The sequence below is a fragment of the Canis lupus genome, chromosome 38 (assembly GCF_011100685.1).
Source record: "Canis lupus familiaris isolate Mischka breed German Shepherd chromosome 38, alternate assembly UU_Cfam_GSD_1.0, whole genome shotgun sequence".
Lineage (NCBI taxonomy): Eukaryota > Metazoa > Chordata > Mammalia > Carnivora > Canidae > Canis > Canis lupus.
The window spans coordinates 12,061,765-12,083,714 of record NC_049259.1 but is presented as its reverse complement, the minus strand read 5'-3'; the positions used below and the strand labels follow the sequence as shown (position 1 = coordinate 12,083,714).

The 21,950-nt window shown below is 37.5% G+C and overlaps 1 protein-coding gene across 1 annotated transcript in view; it reads left to right on the top strand.

Moving 5' to 3' along the window:
* Positions 1–21,950, top strand: part of USH2A (usherin) — a 702,892-nt gene that overhangs the window by 358,615 nt on the left and 322,327 nt on the right. The window contains 1 exon segment of the mRNA XM_038586435.1: positions 17,257–17,408. Coding sequence (XP_038442363.1) covers positions 17,257–17,408 — 152 coding nt within the window.

Below are 21,950 nucleotides of genomic sequence, written 5' to 3'. Positions count from 1 at the left end.
TCTGCCGCTCTACCTGCCCTTTCTCCTGTGTTTCTCCTTTTCCTGGTTAGCACAATCCAGTCACGCCAGCCAGAAACCTGGGTGGCATTCTTGACATCAGCCCTTGCTCACTCCTGACTTGTCTTACCCCCCATGACCCTCAACTGTACTCCTCTAATGAAGGTCACTGATATTTCTCACCCAGATAACTTTAAGAGCTTCCTCACACCCTGCAAAAATCTGGATTTGTTTATTCAAAGTATATTTTTTTATGATCCACTTGGTGCCATCATTCTGATGATACCAAGATGAATTTGCCTAATCCTTGATCTTCAAGATACAGGGATTCCTTGAGGGAACAAATAACAGTAAGGTAGGGATGTGAATAAGGTGCCAAATGTATGGAGAAGAAGCTCTCTGAGGAGCCCTATAGGATGTGGGAGTGTCATCTCTCTGGGTCTTCATTACATGTGGCAGCTCCAGAGATACATACGCATTTAGACTGACATGTTGTGTAACAGATGCTTCTTGCAGGGGTTTGCACGCTCTGGGATCCAAAATCTTGACTCTTTTAGTCAGTTATACACCTAAATAGAATATTTCACTAGGGCTTACTAACATGAAAAAAAATATGAAGAAATAATAAACCCACTTTCAGTAATAGGAAGTATGTATGTTTCCAAATATGTGTCCATATGTGACAAAATGTGAGAGATATAAAAAGTTCTGATATAAATGTCTAGTTCTTGCCTGTCAAGCAATTGGTAGCCTTTAGCCAGCATGGCTTAGGTAACAGGTTGTCTGCTTTTCATAAATGATTCTGATTTAAACAGTCACTTGTGACTCATCAGAGTCTTAATGATAATCCTGATCCAGTGGCTAAGAGAATGGCCTCTTGCCCTTCTGATTTCCATTCTCTTTGTTGTCTCCCAGCCTGCTCCTACTTTATAGCTTATGCTGGGAAGCTTGCTCTTTGCTTCAGGACATGCTTCGTGTGCTCTGAGAATTTTTCCTGTTCTGGAACTTTTGTTCTGTGTTGTATCAGCAGTTCTAAGAATAGTGCCTGACCCACATAATAGATGCTCAATTAAAACTTTGCTGATTAGCACTATCAAAAGAAAAAAACAAATGCACAGAAAATAACAAATGTTGACAAGGATGTCAAGAAATCAGAACCTTTGGGCACCATTGGTGGGAATGTAAAATAGGGCAGCCATTATAGGAAACAGTATGGAAACTTTCTCAAAAAATTAAAAATAGAATTACTGTGTGATCCAACAATCCCACTTCTGGGTATTTGTCCAAAAAAATTGAAAGCTGGATCTTGAAGAGATCCTTGTATACCCACATTCGCTGTAGCATCACTCACATTAGCCAAGAGATGGAAGAAACCCAAGTGTCCACAGATGGATGAATGGAAACAAAATGTGGTGTGTATATATATACAATGGAATATTATTCTGCCCTTAAAAAAAGAAATTATCACGTGCTCCAACATGGATGAACCTTGAGGACATCATGCTAACTAAAGGAAGCCAGTCACCAAACGATATGGCATGATTCCACATATATGTGGTATCTAAAGTCATCAAACACATAGAAACAGAAAGTAAAACTGGGGGCAGGGGTTGGGAGGAAGAATGGAGGGTTGCTAGTCAACAAATATAGTTTCTGTTTTGCAAGAATAAAGGGTTCTAGAGATCTGTTATACAACAATGTGCATTTAGTTAACAATCTGTACTATGCATTTAAAAAGGTTAAGATGGCAAATTTTAGGTTGTGTGTTTTTTTTCTGCCACAGTTGTAAAAATATGATATAGAGAGGATATAATAAAATGCAATACGCCTTTATACCAGAAGAACAAAAGGTTAAGGGCTGTGTTAGTTTAAAGCAAACAAACAAAGGTTTCAATTAATAGTAACATAAAGACAGATATGTAAAATATACATTTGTTAAATCAGAATCAGATTATGCTAGCTGGCCTGTTGTGCAACTTGCTTTTCTCACTTAACAACGTGGTGGAGACCTCTTTCCCTGACAGGGATCAGGGCTCAGCTCTAATGTTTCAAAAGGCAATGGAATCCTGGTGACTAAAACCACAGCTTATGTGACCCATATTTTATCAGTGGATATTTACGTTTCCATGATTTTGCTATTATAAATAATGCTACTTGCTATTAATTGCCTTAGTCTACCAAGTAGTCTTTTTTTTATTAAATAAATTATTTATTTGAGAGAGAGAGAGCATGAGTGTGGGGAGAGGGGCAGAGAGAGAGAAGGAGAAGCAGGCTCCCCAGGGAGCGCATCAAGGGGCTCTACACAGGGTTGCATCCCAGGAACCGGGGATCATGACCTGAACCAAAGACAGCTGCTTAGCCGACTGAGCCACCCAAGTAGTCTTTAAGTACCGGGTCTTTATCCTTGATTCACACCTAAGGTTTTGCTTTCCTTCAAAGTGTCCTACTTAATTCTAGACCCTTGCCTCATTTACCTGGAAAAATGGTGTGACACTCTAGCTCTGTCTCTCTAATCAGAGCGCTTGGCATCCACGTTCCCTCTGCACGCTGCAATTTCAGGCAGGATTTTTAAACCCGGATTTTTAAACCCGAATAAGAGCCACTTTTAGGTAGACAAGAACCCTTTATTGTGTAGCACCTGGACTTTTCTTTTGTCATAACGCCAGCCATCGATGAGCTAGTAGCACAAAGGATTGCTGTCTAATAAATTTAGTGACCTGTGTTGTGAAGATTACAATTGCATGATTATAATTATGCTTTTGAGAGCTCTCAAAATCTCATGAGCCATAGTCCCTTTCAGAAGCCAAGGCCTTAGAATCTGTAAATATGTTTTATTTGCTCACACTTGAAGTCCCCCTTGCTAAAATCAGCATAAACATCTGACTACAGCAAATTCATTCCTTGTTACCTCGCATAACATTGAGTGACATTTGAAACTAATTAGAATATTTTTAAAATAGTAGCCAGAAATATAGAATGTGAAATTCTCATCCTTTATTAATATTTACAATTGCTTGTAACAATCCACTATCCTTACCTAAGTCAATTTACTAAAACAGTTTCCCTGTTAGATTGTGACCCACATAAGGGTAGGGATGTGCCTTGTTCCCTAGTGCCAGCAATTGGCAGGGTGCCAGTCATGGGTAGCTGTTAAAGGAATTAATGTTTACTGATGATAGGGACAATAATAACATGGTGATTGTGTGGATGTGAGAAGCATAGGCATATGCAATCATACAACACATGTAAACACACATTTATGATTGTCTTAGAATTATGTAACTTAGGTGAACGATTTCAAAGGTAGCAGAAAAGCATCTCTCCCTTGGCCTGCAGAAGGCTCAAAGACCCGATCGTTTGGCATAAGATTTCCTCAGCCCAGTGATTTGTTGAGATTCTGAAGAGACCATGTGAAACTGGGTCTGCTTTGCACACCTCAGTGTGAAAGGGCAGATTGTTACTGCCATCAAGATCAGGTAATGTCAAGATGCGCAGGGAAAAAGGAGAGCTGGGCACCCATTAGGCAGGGTCCCAGGGACCTCATGAGAAAACAAAGAGTACTTAAGGGACCTATGAAAATATTTTCCTAATTCAGCTTCTTGTACTGGGCTGGTGTTTTGAGAACTCATAGACAGATATGTACTAAGACAATGGCAACTGTGTCGATAAGAACAGAAAGAATTTGGGAAGTTGATTGTCTTTGCAGACTTACACATAGCCTTGAAGCCAGTAGAACATGATTGAAAGAGCATTTAGTTCAGTTTGTCTTTTTTTTAAGATTTCATTTATTTATTTAAGAGAGAGCAAGCGAAGAGCAAGTGCAGGGAGAGGGACAGAGAGAGAGGGAGAGTCTTGAGAAGACTCCCTACTGAGCTAGGAGCTGGGCACAAGCTGGGCACCGGGCTCAATCTCACGACCTTGAGATCATGACCTGAGCCGAAACCAAGAGTCGGATGTTCAACCGACTGAGCCACACGGGTGCCCCCATTTGGTTTAGTTTTTAAGCATACGTATGATTTCAGAAATGGGTGGTTGAAAAATAATTACAGAATTTTATACACATTCTGTATATGTCCTCCTTCACATTAAGAGATGATAAGAAAGAAATAGGCTTTTATAATATATACATCAAAAGGTGTGTATGTAAATACTAAGTGCTTCACCCATATGAAAAAAGAAGTATTTGATTTCCTACCAACCCTGATGGTAATAGTAGTAATAATAGATACAGCTTAGAACTGTGTGCACGACATTTTAATCCTCACAACCAGCCATGATATGGGTATCGCTATTCTAACATTCAGATGTAGAAGCTCAGATTTATAAGTATTAATTGCTCAAGACAACTAGTAAAGTAGGAATGTAATACCAAACAAGGTGTGAATGACTCGAAAAATGCAGGATTTTATTTACTATACTCTCCTGCTTCTACTTTTTGTAGAAAAGCTCATAAATCAGGATTCCATGTAGCCACATGAAAAAAAAAATTCTTTTTTAGATACTTTGACTTGTTTGATGCATCATTCTCAGTGACAACACTCAACATTCCTAAGATCTCTGTTCTGATTTTTCTCTGGTTTTGAAGAAATAACTATTTTTTTCCCACTTTTTATGTTGAACTAACTTTATTTTTAAACAGCCACAGTGCGATTCGATTCTCTTTCTGGGAAATGCTCAGTTTTAATAGGAGAAATGGATTATAGAATTCAGCGAATCACTTAGGAAAACTGCCTGACAGTTTTGAGCAAACCTTGTGTAACTTTTATGAAACACCTCCTATCAGTTTGTCAGGTAGGATTTCCCAAGCACAATCTTTTTTAGATTCCGTTGATTCCATTTTTAGGAGAGCATAACAGTAATAAGGCATCATTCCACAATGTGAAAGCTGTTCTCTCTTTTCCTTTTTAATTGAAGGATCAAGTATTCACACAGGGAGATATCTGCCACATTCAATCATCATCTGGACCTTGGGGGAAAGCCCACAGTTGATATTCATATTGCCAGGCTGTACTGGAAAAAAAAAAAAAAAAAGGAAACAAACAAATATGCTTGGAGCATCTATATTCACTATCCGTGTTATTTTTATGACGCACTAAAGCGTTGTTGTTTAATTCTTACAGTAAACAGAATTCTTCAGTGTAAATAGAGATACCTTGTATTAAATTTACATCGTATTGTACTTGTATTGAAATTCCTTGGTTAAGGATGACAACCTACTGAGCACCTTAGGAAACACAATTTGACAGAACAGGAGGAAGAGGCACAAAGATACACATCCCAGTGGATGTGCTTTGTGGACAATTATGATTCAGCTTCCCTGTGAGAATTAAACACCTTTGAGATCCTACCATCATGGAAGGAGAAAAGTGATAAACCTGAGACTGCTTACCCTGGTGAGCCAGTGGGAATTAAAGATCCATTTTGTGGATTATCCACTGAAGAGCCAACTTTGTAGAACTGGATTAAATACGCTGATCCCCCTTACCACACAGCATGATATTGTTTCATTGTGTTGGAGCTAGCTTACCGATTATTAGCACGAGAGAATGAGCGAGAGAGACGGACAGAAAATACAAAACACTGCAGCATAATGCATGGCCGTAATGTTTTATGTTAGATGTATATATTTTTGAGGCTTCTCTGGATCCACTCTTTGCTCTTCCACTCTTTCCTGTATCCCACGAAGCTGATCTTTCCTCACAGAATCAGGAAACTCTCTCTCTCTCTCTCTCTCACCTCCTTTTGGTTTGTCCATGGGCTCTGGCAGCAGCATCCAGAGATGACAGGGTGGGAGGGGATTGGAGTCTCAGGATGTAAAGCCTTTGTTCCCTTTCTACCAGGCTCTGGGCTCCAGGGCAATATTCCTCCATCAAGAGGTACAGCTCCTTCCCAATGGCCCTTTCCTATATTTCCAGCTCTTTTATTTTTTTTTAAAGAATTTATTTATTTATTTATTTATTTATTTATTTATTTATTTGAGAGAGAGATTGAGAGTAGGAGCAGGGGGTGGGAAGGAGGCAGAGGAGGAGAAGCAGGGAGAAGCAGGGAGCCTCATGTGGGGCTCGATCCCAGGACCCTGAGATCATGTCTTGAGCCAAAGGCAGATGCTTAAGGAATGGACTGAGCCACCCAAGCACCCCATAACTCCAGCTCTTTGTCCAGGTTCCCAAATCTGTTCTCATCCTTTCCCTTGCAAGTTTGAGGATGTTTATGGGCTCCTATTTTAATGGTTAACATGGTCTCCTAGGAGGCCTAACTATGACCCAGTTGGGATGGCATCATTACCGCCCAGTGCTTTCCTTTTACTCTGCCTGTAACTTTGTAAATGAGTTTGAGTCGCCATCAAGTTTCTTCTGAGACCTGAGACCTTAACTGATTCTTAAATCTTGTATAACCTACACTGAACACACATAATTTGGGGGCTGGATGTAGAGATAAATGTAAAATGTATTCCGGGAATAGCAAAATTACATTAGTAAACACATAAAAATGCTATTTGATTAAACTTTGTTTTGGCACTCCAGACATTTTAAAAGCAAATAAGAACAGTGTTCAAAAGTTCTAGATGAAGATTGCTTATCTACTAAGTCTGTGGTATTTAATTTTTAAACAGTAACCAACTCATTGATATCTCATTGAAAGCTTTCTATTATTATAAATATTTATTTGATAATCAAATAATGATTTGTGACATTCTTCCTCTTGATGAAGTAGGTCCAAGTGCCATGTGCATCTTAAACACAAGTTTCCCAGGTCAGCTTAGTTTCTTAACCCACCTAGATTAGGTTGGCCTCTGTCTCCCCTGCCACTATCATTTTTTCTTCTTTTCCATCTAGTTCTCCTTTAATAATCTTTGCACACACATAATCCACTGAGTCTGTCTTCTCACTTAGATTGAAAGTCTTATGAAAGCAGGACCAGGACTGTTCTGTATTCGCAGCTTGGAACACAATGTCTGGCCCATAGGAAGTACTCCATAAATATTTACTGATGAGTCAGATAACTACTGAAAACCAAATTCACTACATCCAGCAGATTATTTTTTTCCAAAAGGTGTTTTAAAGCACTTGGTAGGTACCTGTTTTTTTGTTTGTTTGTTTGTTTTGTTGTTGTTGTTATTGTTTTTCACATCGTACTCTCCAGACTTGTTTGGGATAGGAAGGAATCTTAAATAAAGAGCATACGTATAAGAAACTGCTAGGTGATGACAGATAGCATACCAGTGGGGAATACAGACCTGTCTAAAATGTGCTTCCAAGAGATGGGCAGGTTATTTTTGACAAGAGATGTGCATAGGAAGAGATCGTTTAAGGCAAGGTTCCCACACTAAATAAGGCTTTAATTTACTCCAAAAGGAAGGGACAACTCTAAGTTCATTCCTCGTATATGTGACACACTTAACTCCTAAGGTACCTTCTTGTATGCTCACTTATTTGATTTTCACATTAACTCCATCAAACCTCCAGGGTAAGGAATGTTACCCCCATTTTATTGATAAGGCAACAAAAGCTTAGACAACATGATCTTTCTGACCAAGTATTAAAGGTGTGTGGTCATGAGAGAAAGGCTGTATGCTCCCCATCCTTTTCTTCTAAAAGCTTAATCAAATGTCATTGGATGCAGTCACAGCTCTCATACCACCACAAGGGCACCAGGTACCTGGCTAGTGTCCATTCTTTGGTGAAGCTCTCATCAATACCAGCAAACCATTTACTCTTAAACAATGTCCACAGTGATGTCAGGTGCTTGGTCCAGTATACAGTCCTCAGATGGATTCTCATTCATCTTGAGCTAGTGTTGCAAAGAGGATACAGCCAACACTTAGATCCTCAGGAGTCCTCAAGGCTGGTGGAAAGACCCCTGAACATCCTCTCAGCCCCTTTCTTCGCAAACAAAAGCAAACCAAAAGGTTGAAAAGAAAGGATAGAAGGAAGCAAAGTTGGTGTAGCTATTTAAATATCGGACAAAGGAGATTTGGTGGCAAATAGGATTAATAGTGATAATTAGGTAAGTTCAGATTAAAAAAGGGTGACTAAAATTAAGAACCCTTCTTTCATCAAAATGTGGTTTAAAGTTCCTGAAAAATAAGTAATAAAGTGGGATATAATATTTGTAACATACATAACTTTCAGAAGACTAGTGTTCAGAATATATAAAGTATTCTTAGGAATCAATAATAAACTGGGGACGGAATATAGCCAATTATAATTATAATTAGCATTGTACAGTGACAGACTGTGCCTTCATTTATCATGGTGAGCACTGGGTCATGTATAGAATTGTATCATTATGTGGTACACTTCAGAGTAATATAACATTGTCAACTACATATCAATAATTTTTTTAATATATAAACTTAAGCTTAGAAGAAATGAACCCCAAACTCTACTTCACTCATTGTTTTCTTAAACATTTTATCAATGGTAATATATTCACAGATATTACAAAAAATAATAATTAACTGGGGAAAGATCTGAAAAACCATTTCACAAAAGAAAAAGAAAGTAGATCCTGGTAAATATAAGGAAAGGTGCTCAACTTCTTTATTCAACTGGAAAATTAAAAAAAAAAATAATACCAAAATAATATAGCGTTTTACCACATGTAATACTGGCAAAGTTTTGTGTTTTTTCTTAAGATTTATTTATTTATTTATTTATTTATTTATTTACTTATTTACTTATTTATTTATTCATGAGAGTCACAGAGAAAGAGGCAGAGGCATAGGCAGAGGGAGAAGCAGGCTTCATGCAGAGAACCTGATGTGGGATTCGATGGGCCCATGGCAGACACTTAGCCACCGAGCCACCCAGGCATCCCTGGCAAAATTTAAAAGTGTGACTATACAAAGTCCTTTTGAGGATATGGAACAAAGAGAACTCACATGCACTATAGGTTGTAATGGGAATTGATGCACTCTCAAAAACAGTTGAGTGTTGTCTAGCAGAATTGAGTATATCCCGATTTCACTTGGGATCTATGCACTAGGAAACTTCATTTCTGCCTCAGGACATACATACAAAAAATGATAAAAAGCTACAGTGTAGTAAGAGAAGGTGGAGGCAATCCAAATAGCAACAATAGAATAAATGAATGAATCGTGCTGTGCAGGAATACGACTCAGCAATGGAAATGAGCGAAGTATGACTACCCGTTAACAGAATGGATGGGACTCATGCTTATTATGGTGAATTAAAAAAGATGCAAAAATACATATACTTATATTTTTAAGTAGACTCCACACCCAGTGCAGAGCCCAACATGGGGCCTAAACCCATGATGCCAAGATCAAGATCCCAACTGAGATCAAGAGTCAGACACCCAACCTACCGAGTCATCCAGGTGCCCCCCCCCAAAAAAAATGCATATTATGTGATTCTATTAATACAAAATTGAAAAATACACAGAACTTAATTACATCATTTACGGATGCATTCCTAAGTGGAAAAGGAAGGAAAACATTCTTTAAAAGCCAACACAGTTTTCAGGGCAGAAGAGAAGGAGTTGGAATGAGGGAGGACATGTGGAAAATTCATGGGGTGCTGGCAATATTTTGTTTTTTAACCTTGGTGATACTTACATGACTTTTTGCTTTTACGTTCGTCTTTAAGACATAACATTTTATGCACTTTTCTATGTTATGTTTTATCACATAATTTAAAAATACAGAAAAAAACAGTTGCACAGAAGTTGAGAGTGTAATGTCTGTGTACCGTCCATTCTGAGTGTTTCTGTGTTACACCAACCCATAGCTCTGACGCTTCCTAGCTGTCTCGCATCGGCCGTGTTATTTCACCTTTCTCAAACTTGATTTTCTCATCTGTAAAGGAAAATTGAAACTCTTTTTGCCTTCAGGGATTTTTCATGAGGATTGAACAGTATACATGCTGTTGTTAATTTTTCAGCATAAATATCCTCTGACTTTCAAGTGTTTGCCTCTTCTTATCTGTCATGCTTCCCTACGTAACAGCTTTTGTTTTGTATTTTGGTGAAATGTTATGTGTCAAGATAGGTACAAATTCACATGCAGTTGTAAGAAATTATGCAGAGAGATCTCAGTGACCCCTTGCCCAGCTCCCCCAGGGTGCTGTGGAAACTATAGTACACTATCCCAACTAGGGTTTTGACACCAAAACAGTCAAGATGCAAAACAGGAATGTGACTTTTTTTTTTAATCCCCCAATTGACAAACTTTGTCCCACTTTGGCCATACATGCCCGCTTTGAAACTAGCAGTAGAGAGGTAAGTTAGGTCTTGTAGCAGGCTTTTAAAAGTCTTTCATGGCTCCCCTTACAGACCATCTCTGTAAGGTGGACGGATCCTTTGCTTTCCTAACTAGTGACCTACGACGCCATACCTCAGCCCTAAGCATCATAAATTAGTTTTATTAAAGAAGAGAAAGTATATAAAACTGTTAAAGGTATTTCTCTCTTAGAATTCCATGTTACTGCTGCAATGTGGCATTCCTACATCCCTGCCTCCATCACGAGTTACTATACATCTGGGAAAAGGAGACTTAAAAATTATTATTTTTTCCTTTTGGTATTTTCAGCTCCATGGTCTTCCCTAATCCGGTCTATTGCATGTGTGACTCTAGAGGAATTCTTCTAAATACAACGTTTATTTTTCCCCCCAGTAAATACACAAAAATGTCCATGGTTCTACTGGGCATCACAAAATCCTCAACCCTTGGAGTGGCATCCAAAGCCTGAACCTCCTTTTGAAGGCTTGTTTTCTATTAGGCTTTCACTAGTTACAACAATAACAGCAGAATATGGATCTGTTTGGATATCTTTACTATACTTTGCTTTTTCTTGCTTCAAGGCATTGGCAAATGTCATTTCCCCACCAGGAACATCTTCCTGAGACGTGGCCTTTTCACATTTTGACTTTTATGCAAGACCCAGCTTCTTTGTACAGAAGCTTTGGCTGCTCTAAAAAGCTTTTAGGACTCACTTTAGCCAGAGTGTTTGCCCTCTGCTAGAAGCTCCTGTATGGCTATCCCATTTGTTGGACATAAAGTTTTTGTGGTGCTTATCACTTTTATTTAACTCTTGAATTGTTGTTTAATTAGACCTGTGTTTAACCCTTTTCTTACTTCCATAAAGGCACATATTATTTCTTATTCTATCCCCCAAAGTACCAAGCATAGTATCTTTCAGGAATTGACTTCCAGTAAATATATATTAAGCTTTTCATTAGGCTCAACTTAATTGCTTTTAGGGCCAGAACATGTACATCATGTCTTAATTTGAGTGGAATTCCTAAATATTTTAGCAGAGAAAGGATAGAAATGAGTAAGAGGAGCCGTAGTAGTAGGGGGATGAGATTGCCAGGTTCCAAGCCTGAGTTGATATTTATTTGTATGACCTTGGGAAATAGCTTAGCCTCCCTAAGCATCCCTTCTCTTAACTCTGTAACAAGGCAAATAACCCTTCTTATTTCTTGATGTTGTTAAAGTTAATGGAAATAATTCATATCACGTATAAAGCCTACTGTCTGATTCAAAGTGAGTGTTCAATACATTTTTAATAATAAAGTTTTTTATGATCTCAAAAATACTTATATGGCATGTTAAGAACTTTGCATTTCACTTTTTTCAAAGCTATTCATACAAGTCCTGTACTCTACTCAAAGAAGGAAAGTGTCTCCTTAAGCTTCACTTAAAATGTCCACTGGATTATATTCATTAGTTTCCGTTATGCACTTTGGGAATCTGAAGCCAATGAAAATTGTTTTAATATATATTTTAGACTTATTACTTATTAAATGTATGTTTTTGGAACTGAATTATACAATATTTTGTATAACACTAATTTTATTTACATTAAAAAGTCTGCTAATGAAAAGTTATGACATCTGCCTGCCTTTCTTGGTAAGGAATGGACTATTATATTCAAATGATATCTCTTATTGCCCACAAATTTGCCCTAAAGTTTAACTCTAAGTCCTTAACTAGAATATTATAGCTACTGGCCTTGCTCAAACCAGGTCAAAGGCAATACCTGCACTTGACTCAGGCTCCTTTTTATGGCAAACATAGACACCAGCCATAAGCCACAGTGGTATCCCACTTTGGCCTGACCTTGGGATCTGATGATTAGCTCGTAAGATCTGGACCTATGGGCAGAAAACCCAGAGAGACCAACATCATGAGTCTGTTCCATCCTCACTACATGCTTACATTGATCCCAGCCTCCCAAGCCTGGGATGGGGAACTTTCATCTTGCTAGTACTCAGTGAAGGCCTGATGGATCCCTGCTTGCATGTGGTGTGTTCAGATACGTGTTTTGAAAAATGGCCCTCGGTCTGCAGTGTGAAGAATGAATTGCATGGAAACATGAATAATGCATCAAAACATGTAGGTGGCTATGATTCTCGGGTATGAGATGATGGCAGGATGGACTAAGTGGCCATGAGTATGGAGATGGGTGAAGATCAGTTGGGAATGTAAAGTCCACAGGCCTCAGTGATGGAGTTGGTTTGGTGGGGGAGAGGGAGGAGAGTGTCCAGTATGACTTAAAGGTTAGACTACGCTTACCTAGTATACCCTTGGATTATACAGCTTGGATCTACAATTGATCTTTTAGCCCTTCCTACAAATGCTGTCAAATAGTGCTTATCTACAGAATGGTGGGTAACTCTGTATATGCGTATGCATGTGTGCGTGCGTGTGTGTATGTGTGTGTGATCTCATCTGCATGAAAGCTGGATTTCAGTCTCACCCACCTTTCCGTTCAGATGCATCCTAAACCCTAAAAAGTTTCTGAGTAGTTGACTTAACTGTCACAAATCTCACTTAATTTCATTTTCAGCTCATTTGCCATGTATTCATCTTACTCTAAGTCCTTCTTTTAGTGTCTATTATTTCTTTATTCTTAGTTCCAGATGTCATGGTTATCTAGTTTCTTGGCATAGCTTGCTAGGGGTTGACTTGCAGAAGTCAAGTAGACAAAACAACAAAGAAAATCTAGAGAGACTGTCACTGAGGGAGGAAGAAGTAGAAGGCAAAAAGCAGACATAGGAATGGATTAAGTATAGCCACTGAGTGATGTGAAGGGTAAAAGCCGGATAAGTATCCTAGATCTCATCAGTCCCTGAGGGCATCGCTGAATTAGAGAATATAGTCTTTGATGTCCATAATGCACAGTTTGAGTCATCATGAGATGATTCAATTATATTCATTAGAGTCTGTGTGGGAAGACAGGTAAGTACTGTGGAGTCCTTGCTAGAAAGATTTCCTTTAAAAATGGTTAAGATTCTTAAAGTTTGTACGTAAGGAATGAGATTTAGTTATAATGAAAATTAACTTCTATGAAATATGTCATTTCCCAATATGTCAGATAAATGAGATATTATGCACCTAATCCTAGCATAAAAGAAATTCTCTGTTCCCCAATTATGTAAGAAAACGGAAATATTGATTTGGGTACTTTCTATGTCATTGTTGAAAAGCGGGTCAAGTAGATAGCGTTTTGAGGGTCTTCTTTAAGAGCTTCTCCAACACATTATTTGCACATAAGTTTTTTTTTTTTTTTTTTTTTGGTGAGGATTAAATGATTGCTTAGCAGAGTGCCTGGCACATCATAACTTCTTATCATGATTATTACTGTGATTTTATCCATTTTTCGTCTCTTAATTTCCTGTGACTATTTAGTTTTATACTGTATATCTTTCATTTCTTAGTTTTAATTCATTTGTGCTTTTGTGTGTCATGTATTAAATGACATTAAATCAAATACTTTCTATAAGTATTCTCAGAGTTATCATAGATGGTTGTACTAGAATAAAGGAAAACAGTTGGCAGCCATCCTTTTGTGTGTGTGTGTGTGTGTGTGTGTGTGTGTGTGTAGCCATAGCACTACATGATAGTGAAATACTCTCCAAAATTTGGAAGTGAGGGAAATAGAGCTGCTCTTAAAAGGTAAGCTGTACAAAGTTATCCTCATAAGAGAAAATGAGACAGAGCAGTAGTTTTATTTAAAAAGTATTAGCTCATGTGATGTGATAAGCACTGGGTGTTATACTATATATTGGCAGATAGAATTTAAATAAAAATTAATAAATAAAAAGTATTAGCTCAAAAAAAAGTGTTAACTCATTCAAATATAAACAGCTTTAATCCTAAAGGATATACTGACCAGGATCTCACTAGTGAAACAGAAAATGTGCTAGGAATATAAGACAGATGATATTTAATATAAGGAGTTGGTTACAAGTGTGTTGGAAGGGCTACAGAAACAAAAAGGGTGATTCTCAGTGCCCTGGTGTTCGGCTTCCAAGCCGGCCTCATCTGCTGCTAGCTGCCAGATTTGCTGATTTGATGCTTCAACCATCAAGAGGCGCTACCCCAGCCTGAGCTAATATGTCACCCAGAGTCCATCCCTGAAGAAGCTGGAAATGCCAAAGAGGCATTTCTGCAGCTGGCACTACCTGAGGCCATGGCTGCTTTGTCCCTCCGCTGACCTCTCAACGGTCAGCAAAAGCCTCAGCTCTTGGAGCTGCAAGTTGGACATTTTCTTTCTTCCTGTTTCTGCCCTCTTTGCAGCACCTCCCATTGGTGAGATCCAAGAGGAAGCCAACAAGCCACAGGGCTGCAAGTCAGAGGATGGGGTTTTAAGCCCAGCATACAGAGCAGACTATAGACGTGTGGATGTGGGGCTGTGGGTAGGTGAATTAGATGAATAACCAGTTTATTCAGCACCCATGCACACGCTTCCTTCTTCCATTAGTTTCCATGAGCAGCAGCAACCACTGCGTGCTTCCGCCTAACATCCTACTGTGCTTTGTACAATGAAGGAGCTCTCGCCCTCCATCATCGTATCAACGCCTGGGGAGTGTTCATTCCCCTTGAGTTTAGAAACAACCTACCTAGATATCCTGCAACCTAGAAACTAAGATAAAATATCTACTAGCTTTCTCTATATACATCAATAGGGAAAAGGGGAGAGAAAATTAGTTATTATGTACAAATCTTTATGTAATAGGAAAGAAATAAAGCATGAAATAACACCTGTGATTCTTATTTCCATAACTAGTTTAAGGCCACAGTTGATGTTTATAACCTCGTCTCTTGGCCCTCAGCCAATAGTTCATCTGTTTGGGATTCTTGACCTAGTAAGGTAACCCAAACCTTCATTACTGCAGGGTGTATGTGCTTAGTGTCAGCATGCAGCAGGAAGCTAATTTCTCCTTCCACATAGTAACCTTTTCCTTTCCTATTGATATAGTTGCATGAGGATCCCGAATTGCCAGGTAAAATTCTGTTTTCTAATTTAGTTTTACCTTGGTTGCAGCCCGCAACATAGATTTTCCTCCTTGTGCCTAGAGAAAGCAAAAATATTTTGGGTAGGCTAAGTGTAATAGTAAGAGGAAACACTCTGGCTACCTTCTCTTGGTTCCCTATTTCCACATTGCTCACTACAGAAAAGCCAGCATCAAATACTGATCCTTAGTTCAAATCAGGTGCAGCATCCTATAGGAACCCTCAAATCCACAGGTGGTATCACCCAGCTTGAGCTGTAATGTGCGCTTCAGGAGGCCATTCCAGAAGTCTCTTAGGCTATGGGTTGATGAGGTATATTGTAAGATGAGTAATTTTTATAGTGGTGACTCGCATCCTACTTGTTTTGCTATAAACTAATTTTTACATCAAAAGCAGTGTTATGAAGGATATCCTGACAATGCGTGCAGCATTCTGTAAGTTTGCACATGATGGTGCTGCCAGATATCATGAGCAGGTTCTGAAAATGAGCAACTTCCTCCCACAAGAAAGGAACGCTTAGGAAAAAGCTCCTGGTACCATGGCCCCACCAGTAACACTATCCCTAATGTGATGATGAGTGAAGACTTGCTCTTCCTTTAGGACAAATGAGACCAAATTTGGAGTTCCCAGGCTAAGCATCAGGCCTCTTGGAAGGCAGCTGAATTCCCTGACAACCTTGATTTTGCTAGTCTTTTGTTTCAAAACTCATTCCCTCTCTAAATCTCCTATCTGTGAGCTATTCTTTAATACCATCTTTTTACCAAGTCCCTTTTCCTATCTCAGGTAGCTAGGTATCTCCTTTTCTTGTAGCCTTACATTTTCCCTCTAGATTGGATGCTAATATTTTTACTCTACTGCATGTTCATTAATTTATTCATTTAGTCAATATGTATTAAGTGCCTACTATGTTTGGGGCATGGTGCTAAGCTCTAGAAATACACAGGTGAGGAAGAGTCAAGATTGCCTTGGGGATCCTACAGAGAGGCAATTAAACAGCCACTGTGAAATTAATTTTACTTTGAATGAAGTTCCAATTTAGCTTATAAGCAAAGTTTTATTTCTCATAGTATAACGCTTGATCAGGTTGGGGATTCTGTGATTCCAGGGAACACGGATCCCTAACTTCTTTTTAATGAAAATATTTTGACTGCATAATTCAACTGATTATATTCAATAACTATTTAATCTCTCATATCTCTACTAGTTGATTTCATGAAAAGACACATAGCTTTCCTTCTGAAATAAATTTTAGTAGATCATTAAAACCAGTAAATCATAGCTTCTCGAACCCATTCATGGGTGTCTCATGAATGTACTTTGTGCCATTTGTGCAAGGTGTTTATGGTTAGGTTATGTAATATTGTAGTTGAGACATGGGTTCTGGAGCCAGACCTCCTAGATTCAAATCCTGAATCTAGCTCTGGTCAGCTATGTGATTTCGAACAAGTAACCTAATCCGTCTTGTCTGAATTTCCTCATCTATAAAATGGTGATAATCATATTGCCTCTATTCTGGTAGTGCTGCTGGGAGAGGGTTAAAAAGGAGTTCATACACAACAGGTACTTACAACAGTGCCTGACACATCCTGAGTAATACATAATGCATTAGCAGATAAGGTTATTTGACTTCTAGAGCACATCTATTAAGGATCTCATTTTAGAATGCAATAGAAATTATAAACATGCTTAATTTATTCATGTTTGATCTGGAACACGAATGATAGCTAACATGATGTAACAGGAAGAGTCCCATTCTGAGACTCGTGGGTTCTATTTCTGTCTCTGTACTCATTAGCTTAACAATTTGATATTTAAGGGTTTAATGCCGGTTTGATTCTTAGGAAAGAGATAGGGTTTAGACTGAGGAAAATACCAGATGCTATGATTCAGTATTTCCATGAAATTAGAAATCACGTCAAGAGGTGCTTGCTTTCTTAGGACATTCTTTGCTATTGTCCGGTCACCATACTAAAATCCCATTATTATCTTCCCAGGTGTTATCACAAGCTATGGACTATATCTAGATGGTATATTAATTCACAATTCCTCAGAACTCAGCTATCATGCTTATGGATTTGCTCCTTGGAGCTTACATTCCTTCAGGGTCCGAGCATGCACGGCCAAAGGTTGTGCCCTGGGCCCGCTGGTAAGTATGTGCATTTACATTCTGGGAATGTATTAAATGTCAGATGACAGTGAATATCAAGGAAGAAGTAAGTGGTGGTGACTCATTCTCTGCACAGCGAGGCTTTCAAGCAGGATAGGAGATTTTCTTTTTATAAAATTTTATTTAAGAGTTAGTAAGAGTTTATATTCCACATAAATTTCAGGACTGTGCATAGGTCTAGTGAAGGAGAGAATCTATATTTCACTGAAATTTGTCAAGGTAAGTTGGCCAGTGTAGCAGAAATACATACAATTTTGCTTAATTTAGTCACATATTTACTTAAAGTGGATGTTTTTCTTTCTAATAATGGGCCCAACAAGGTAAGTTTATGATTGAAATGTGAAAACAATCCAAAGTCCCTGATTGCCACGGTGTGGCAACACTACAACCCAACAAGTGGGTCAGACAATTAAAAGTTTGATCTTGCCTCCTCTGATAGAATAAAATATATTTATATCATCAGTGTGATATAGTTTCATAAGAACAATATTTAAAATTGTACCAATATTAGTTTTTGATGTCCACATTTCAGAGATCTATAGTATCTATATTTCGTTAGCAGTTAAAAGGTTGACAAATTATGCTTTTTATTTTTTAATATAATTTTTCAAACTCAATAGTGCATAATTGTCGTAGACTAGCATGACATTCCTTAGTTTCAAAACATCAGATTTTATTTTTGTGCATTTTTCTTAATTAGATTTAGCTTCTTTTAAAGGAAACACTCATTACCTTTAGATATTTTTTGGCAATGTTTGCTAATGCTCTATCATTTTAATGCACTCTGTCTTCATTCAAGAGTGTATTATATAAATATTACCTTGGAAAACAGCTCTACAGTTTAATTCTTTGCTTCCTTCTTTTTGATCACACCTCCCATTTTGTTTCAGAGGTTGGTTGCTTTCCAAGCTGCTAACATCGTCCATCGGTGGAGCGGAGCTGTAGTCTTTATTGCCATTAAGTATTTTATAGCTCAGCCCCTCTGATGGTTACTTACTCTTAAAAGCAGGATTGGCAATAGGCCAGCTTTTCTTCTCCATTCAAAAGAAAAGCAAAAGAAACATGAGAACACTTCACATGAGCTTGAAACCTAGACTCTTTCAAAAATATAAACTGCACCTTGTGGTTCTGGCTACTAAATTGGCTCCCACACTGTCTCCTGATGTTCTGGGAACTTTAAACAGGGGGGGACAGGGTTATTGATCTGCGTCCTGTGCGGATAAGATAGTGGGCGATGTTAGCCTTAAGAAATCAAATGCCACAGCACCCTGACGGGAAGGGAGAGAACAGAATTGGATTGTAAAACCTGCTTTGCCATGGCCTCGTACATTCTAGACTCGGTCCTGATGTAAAGCACCGTTATTTTCTCCCCATGGTACTTTTCTTTATCCTGTGCTCAGTATGCAAACGCTTTTCCCAAGTCAATGATCCATCTCTAATCACTGGGATTGAACAACAATGTCTTTATTTAGAACAAGTCAACTCTGTGCTGCCAAGAAGTTAAAACTGGAGGTCCTCAATTGATTTCTAAAATATTTTTGTGCCAATTACAGTACATATTGGGCCCTTAAGAGATTACGTATCTGAATATTCTAAATCACCCTGGATATCTATCCCAGTCAGAAAAGATAGTACAGATTCAGATACATATTATCACCTAAGGGTATTCTTTATCTAAAGCCCAGTGTTACACCAAGTGTTTCATTGAAACAAAATATTCATGATTTCTATTTTTAGATCTTTTGCTGGCAGAAATTGAAAAACAAATTTTTGCGAGTCAATGTTTTTGTTCTAGGCGAACCTTTTTTCAGTGACAATTCCTGGTTTTTAGAAAGAGGAGCCTGTTATTTTACTATTTCATGTCATTGTTTTTCATGCATGCAGGGAAATACTAATCCATGTGTTTTTGTGACAAATGAGCTCTGTTCCTGAATGTGGTATGGTTCACCCTCAAAATTGACAAGTTCATATAATAAAGGGGGAAAAAGAGTAAAAAGGACAAATTTGATAAAATAGAATATTTTAAAAATAAAAGCGTATGCATATATATTCCACATTTTTGCCATTTTAATGTAGTATTAGCTCAATATGTTTTGCTTTTAGCCCGATCAAATTTATGACTTATTTGTGATTCAGAAGGAATTACTCTATACCCATCTGAAAAAAAAAAAAAAAAAAGGATTTTCTTGTAGTTTGCTCATTTCTCATCTGTTTACACAATATATTTGGCTTTTAAAGAAATTCCAATGTTAAAAACAATTTATAATGTCTTTGATCCTAATTTTAAGATGCTTATATGCATTGTCAAATTTAATCCCGTAATTGAAGCTTTATAAATGTTTGAAATAATGAAAAATTAACAGAATAAGCAACAGAGGATAACTTTTTAAAGGTTTTCCTTGTTTTCAATTATATTGTTGAATTATATTAGAGAGAAACCCTTCACATTTTGTGTAGCTATAATAAGATGCATTAAATTTGTCCATAGGATAATCACTTTGCTTTCGTTTGTTTTTTTTTCCACTTAGCCAATGTTAGATAACACTGGTGGAGTCTAAGATTGGGAATTTTATGACTGTGTCTGGCCTTGGAACATTCATTGAATTCAATTCTCCAAGGACCCTCTTAAGGATGAAATGTGAAACTATAGGTCACTGCGGTGTGATATAGTTAAAAAGCTGCTTTGGTTTCTTGGTGATGGCATGTTTAGACACATAAATGCACCTAAACACACATATATACAAGCTCAGCTTTTCACATTTATTATTTACAAAGACACAGATTTGTTATTTAAGACATCTAAATCTTAACGGTAATATGTAATTGTCAAGAAAATCCTACATGGGAAATCTACCCTAAACCTGCTCTTTTTCCCCATGCCTTATTGGCAAATATACTTAGTCTACTAAGCCTCAGATTTTTCAATTATTACAAAAGGAAAATAATGCCCGCTTTAAACAGTATTGCTGTAAAATTTAAGTGAGATATTTATGCAAAGATTGCTGGTACATAAGAGTTTTATTAAGGACGAAAATTTTATTAAAATGTTTGCTTTCACTGCACATTTATTCTAAAAAAAAAAAAAAAAAATGTTTTCTGTGCCAGGGGAAGTTTCCAGATAAAAGCCAAGCCAGCCTTCCAGAATGCCTTTTCCCTAACATTCTGTTAAGGCAAGGTAGATAAACAAAGAGGTAATTTTTTTTAAGAGACTGAATCAGAGCAAAATGGTACAGTTGCCAAATCTAATGTAGAGTAAAAACGGATGTATTTATCCAGATACTTAAAGAAATTTTTAAAATACATCATTTTGAATCAACCAAATGTTTAAGGATAATAATATAACTATCTGGGATTGCCCTTAATTCTTCAACTTTTTGAATCTCACTTTATTCAAAACACTTTAAAATCATTTTCTATGCAATAATTTGAATTATATACATAGACATAATGAAGCCAATTGCATTGTTATGAAATATTAAAATGATGAATTGATATTTTTCCAGTCAAGTTTCTTTATCATTTTTTGGTACATAGTCATTAGACTAAAAAAAAAAAAAAAAAAAAAAAAATGAGTAGGAGTTATAGATCTAAAGAACCCCATAGCCTTTCTCAGTTGAAAATAAAACATGTCGTGACCTCATACTTATTAAAAATTAACACTCTTGTCTTTTTCACATTTATTTTCATAATTGGGAAAGTGTATTCGCCCTAACAAATGAAGGTTTCATAATTGAGAATATTTGCCTGCCTAAGGATTTCGTGTTTGATCACCTTCTGGTGAGGCATGAGCCTGTAGTCTAAGAATAAGGTCAAAATTATCAACGTATTCAATAAATCTTAAAAGGTCAAACATTTGCAAGGATGCCTATGAGTTTGTGGTGATTAGTTAACAAATTTAAGCCAGTTATTAGAAGATGCTAAATATCCTGAACCTCATTTTACTTTCTTGCCACTTTCAACCATCCTCCGGTCACTTAGTCATTTTATTATTAGTTAGCTCCTAAAATCTTCCTAGCCCCTGTGCAGTTAGGGATTATATTTTATTTTGATTATATTTTATTTCGGAGTCCTTCTCTTTAACTAATTCCTCTTTTGCTCTTTTCTGCATAGGTTCATTAACACTATATTAATGAAATTTTCAACTTTTTTGTGATTATACCTTAGGGATGGAGTCAGTCAGGTACATTTATTTCTTGATGTCTGGCATGATACCATCTTTCTGTACCTGGCAGCAACATAGCTCAGAGAACCCTGTGTGTGCACATGTGTTGTGTGCATGCACGTGTGCACACACACACACACACACCCGCCAGCACACAGACACACAAAGATGCTTGGAATGGCCTTTGACAAAGCCCAGAAACCTACCACTCCAGTCAGGAACCTCTGAAAACAGACCTTTTGCATTTCTTCTCTTTTGCAATCACATGAAAATTGTTTTTAAGCAGTCCTAGAAATAGTCTGTGGATATGCACAGCCATGGGCACAGTCACTGTGAGCTGATCCACATACTCTGAAAAT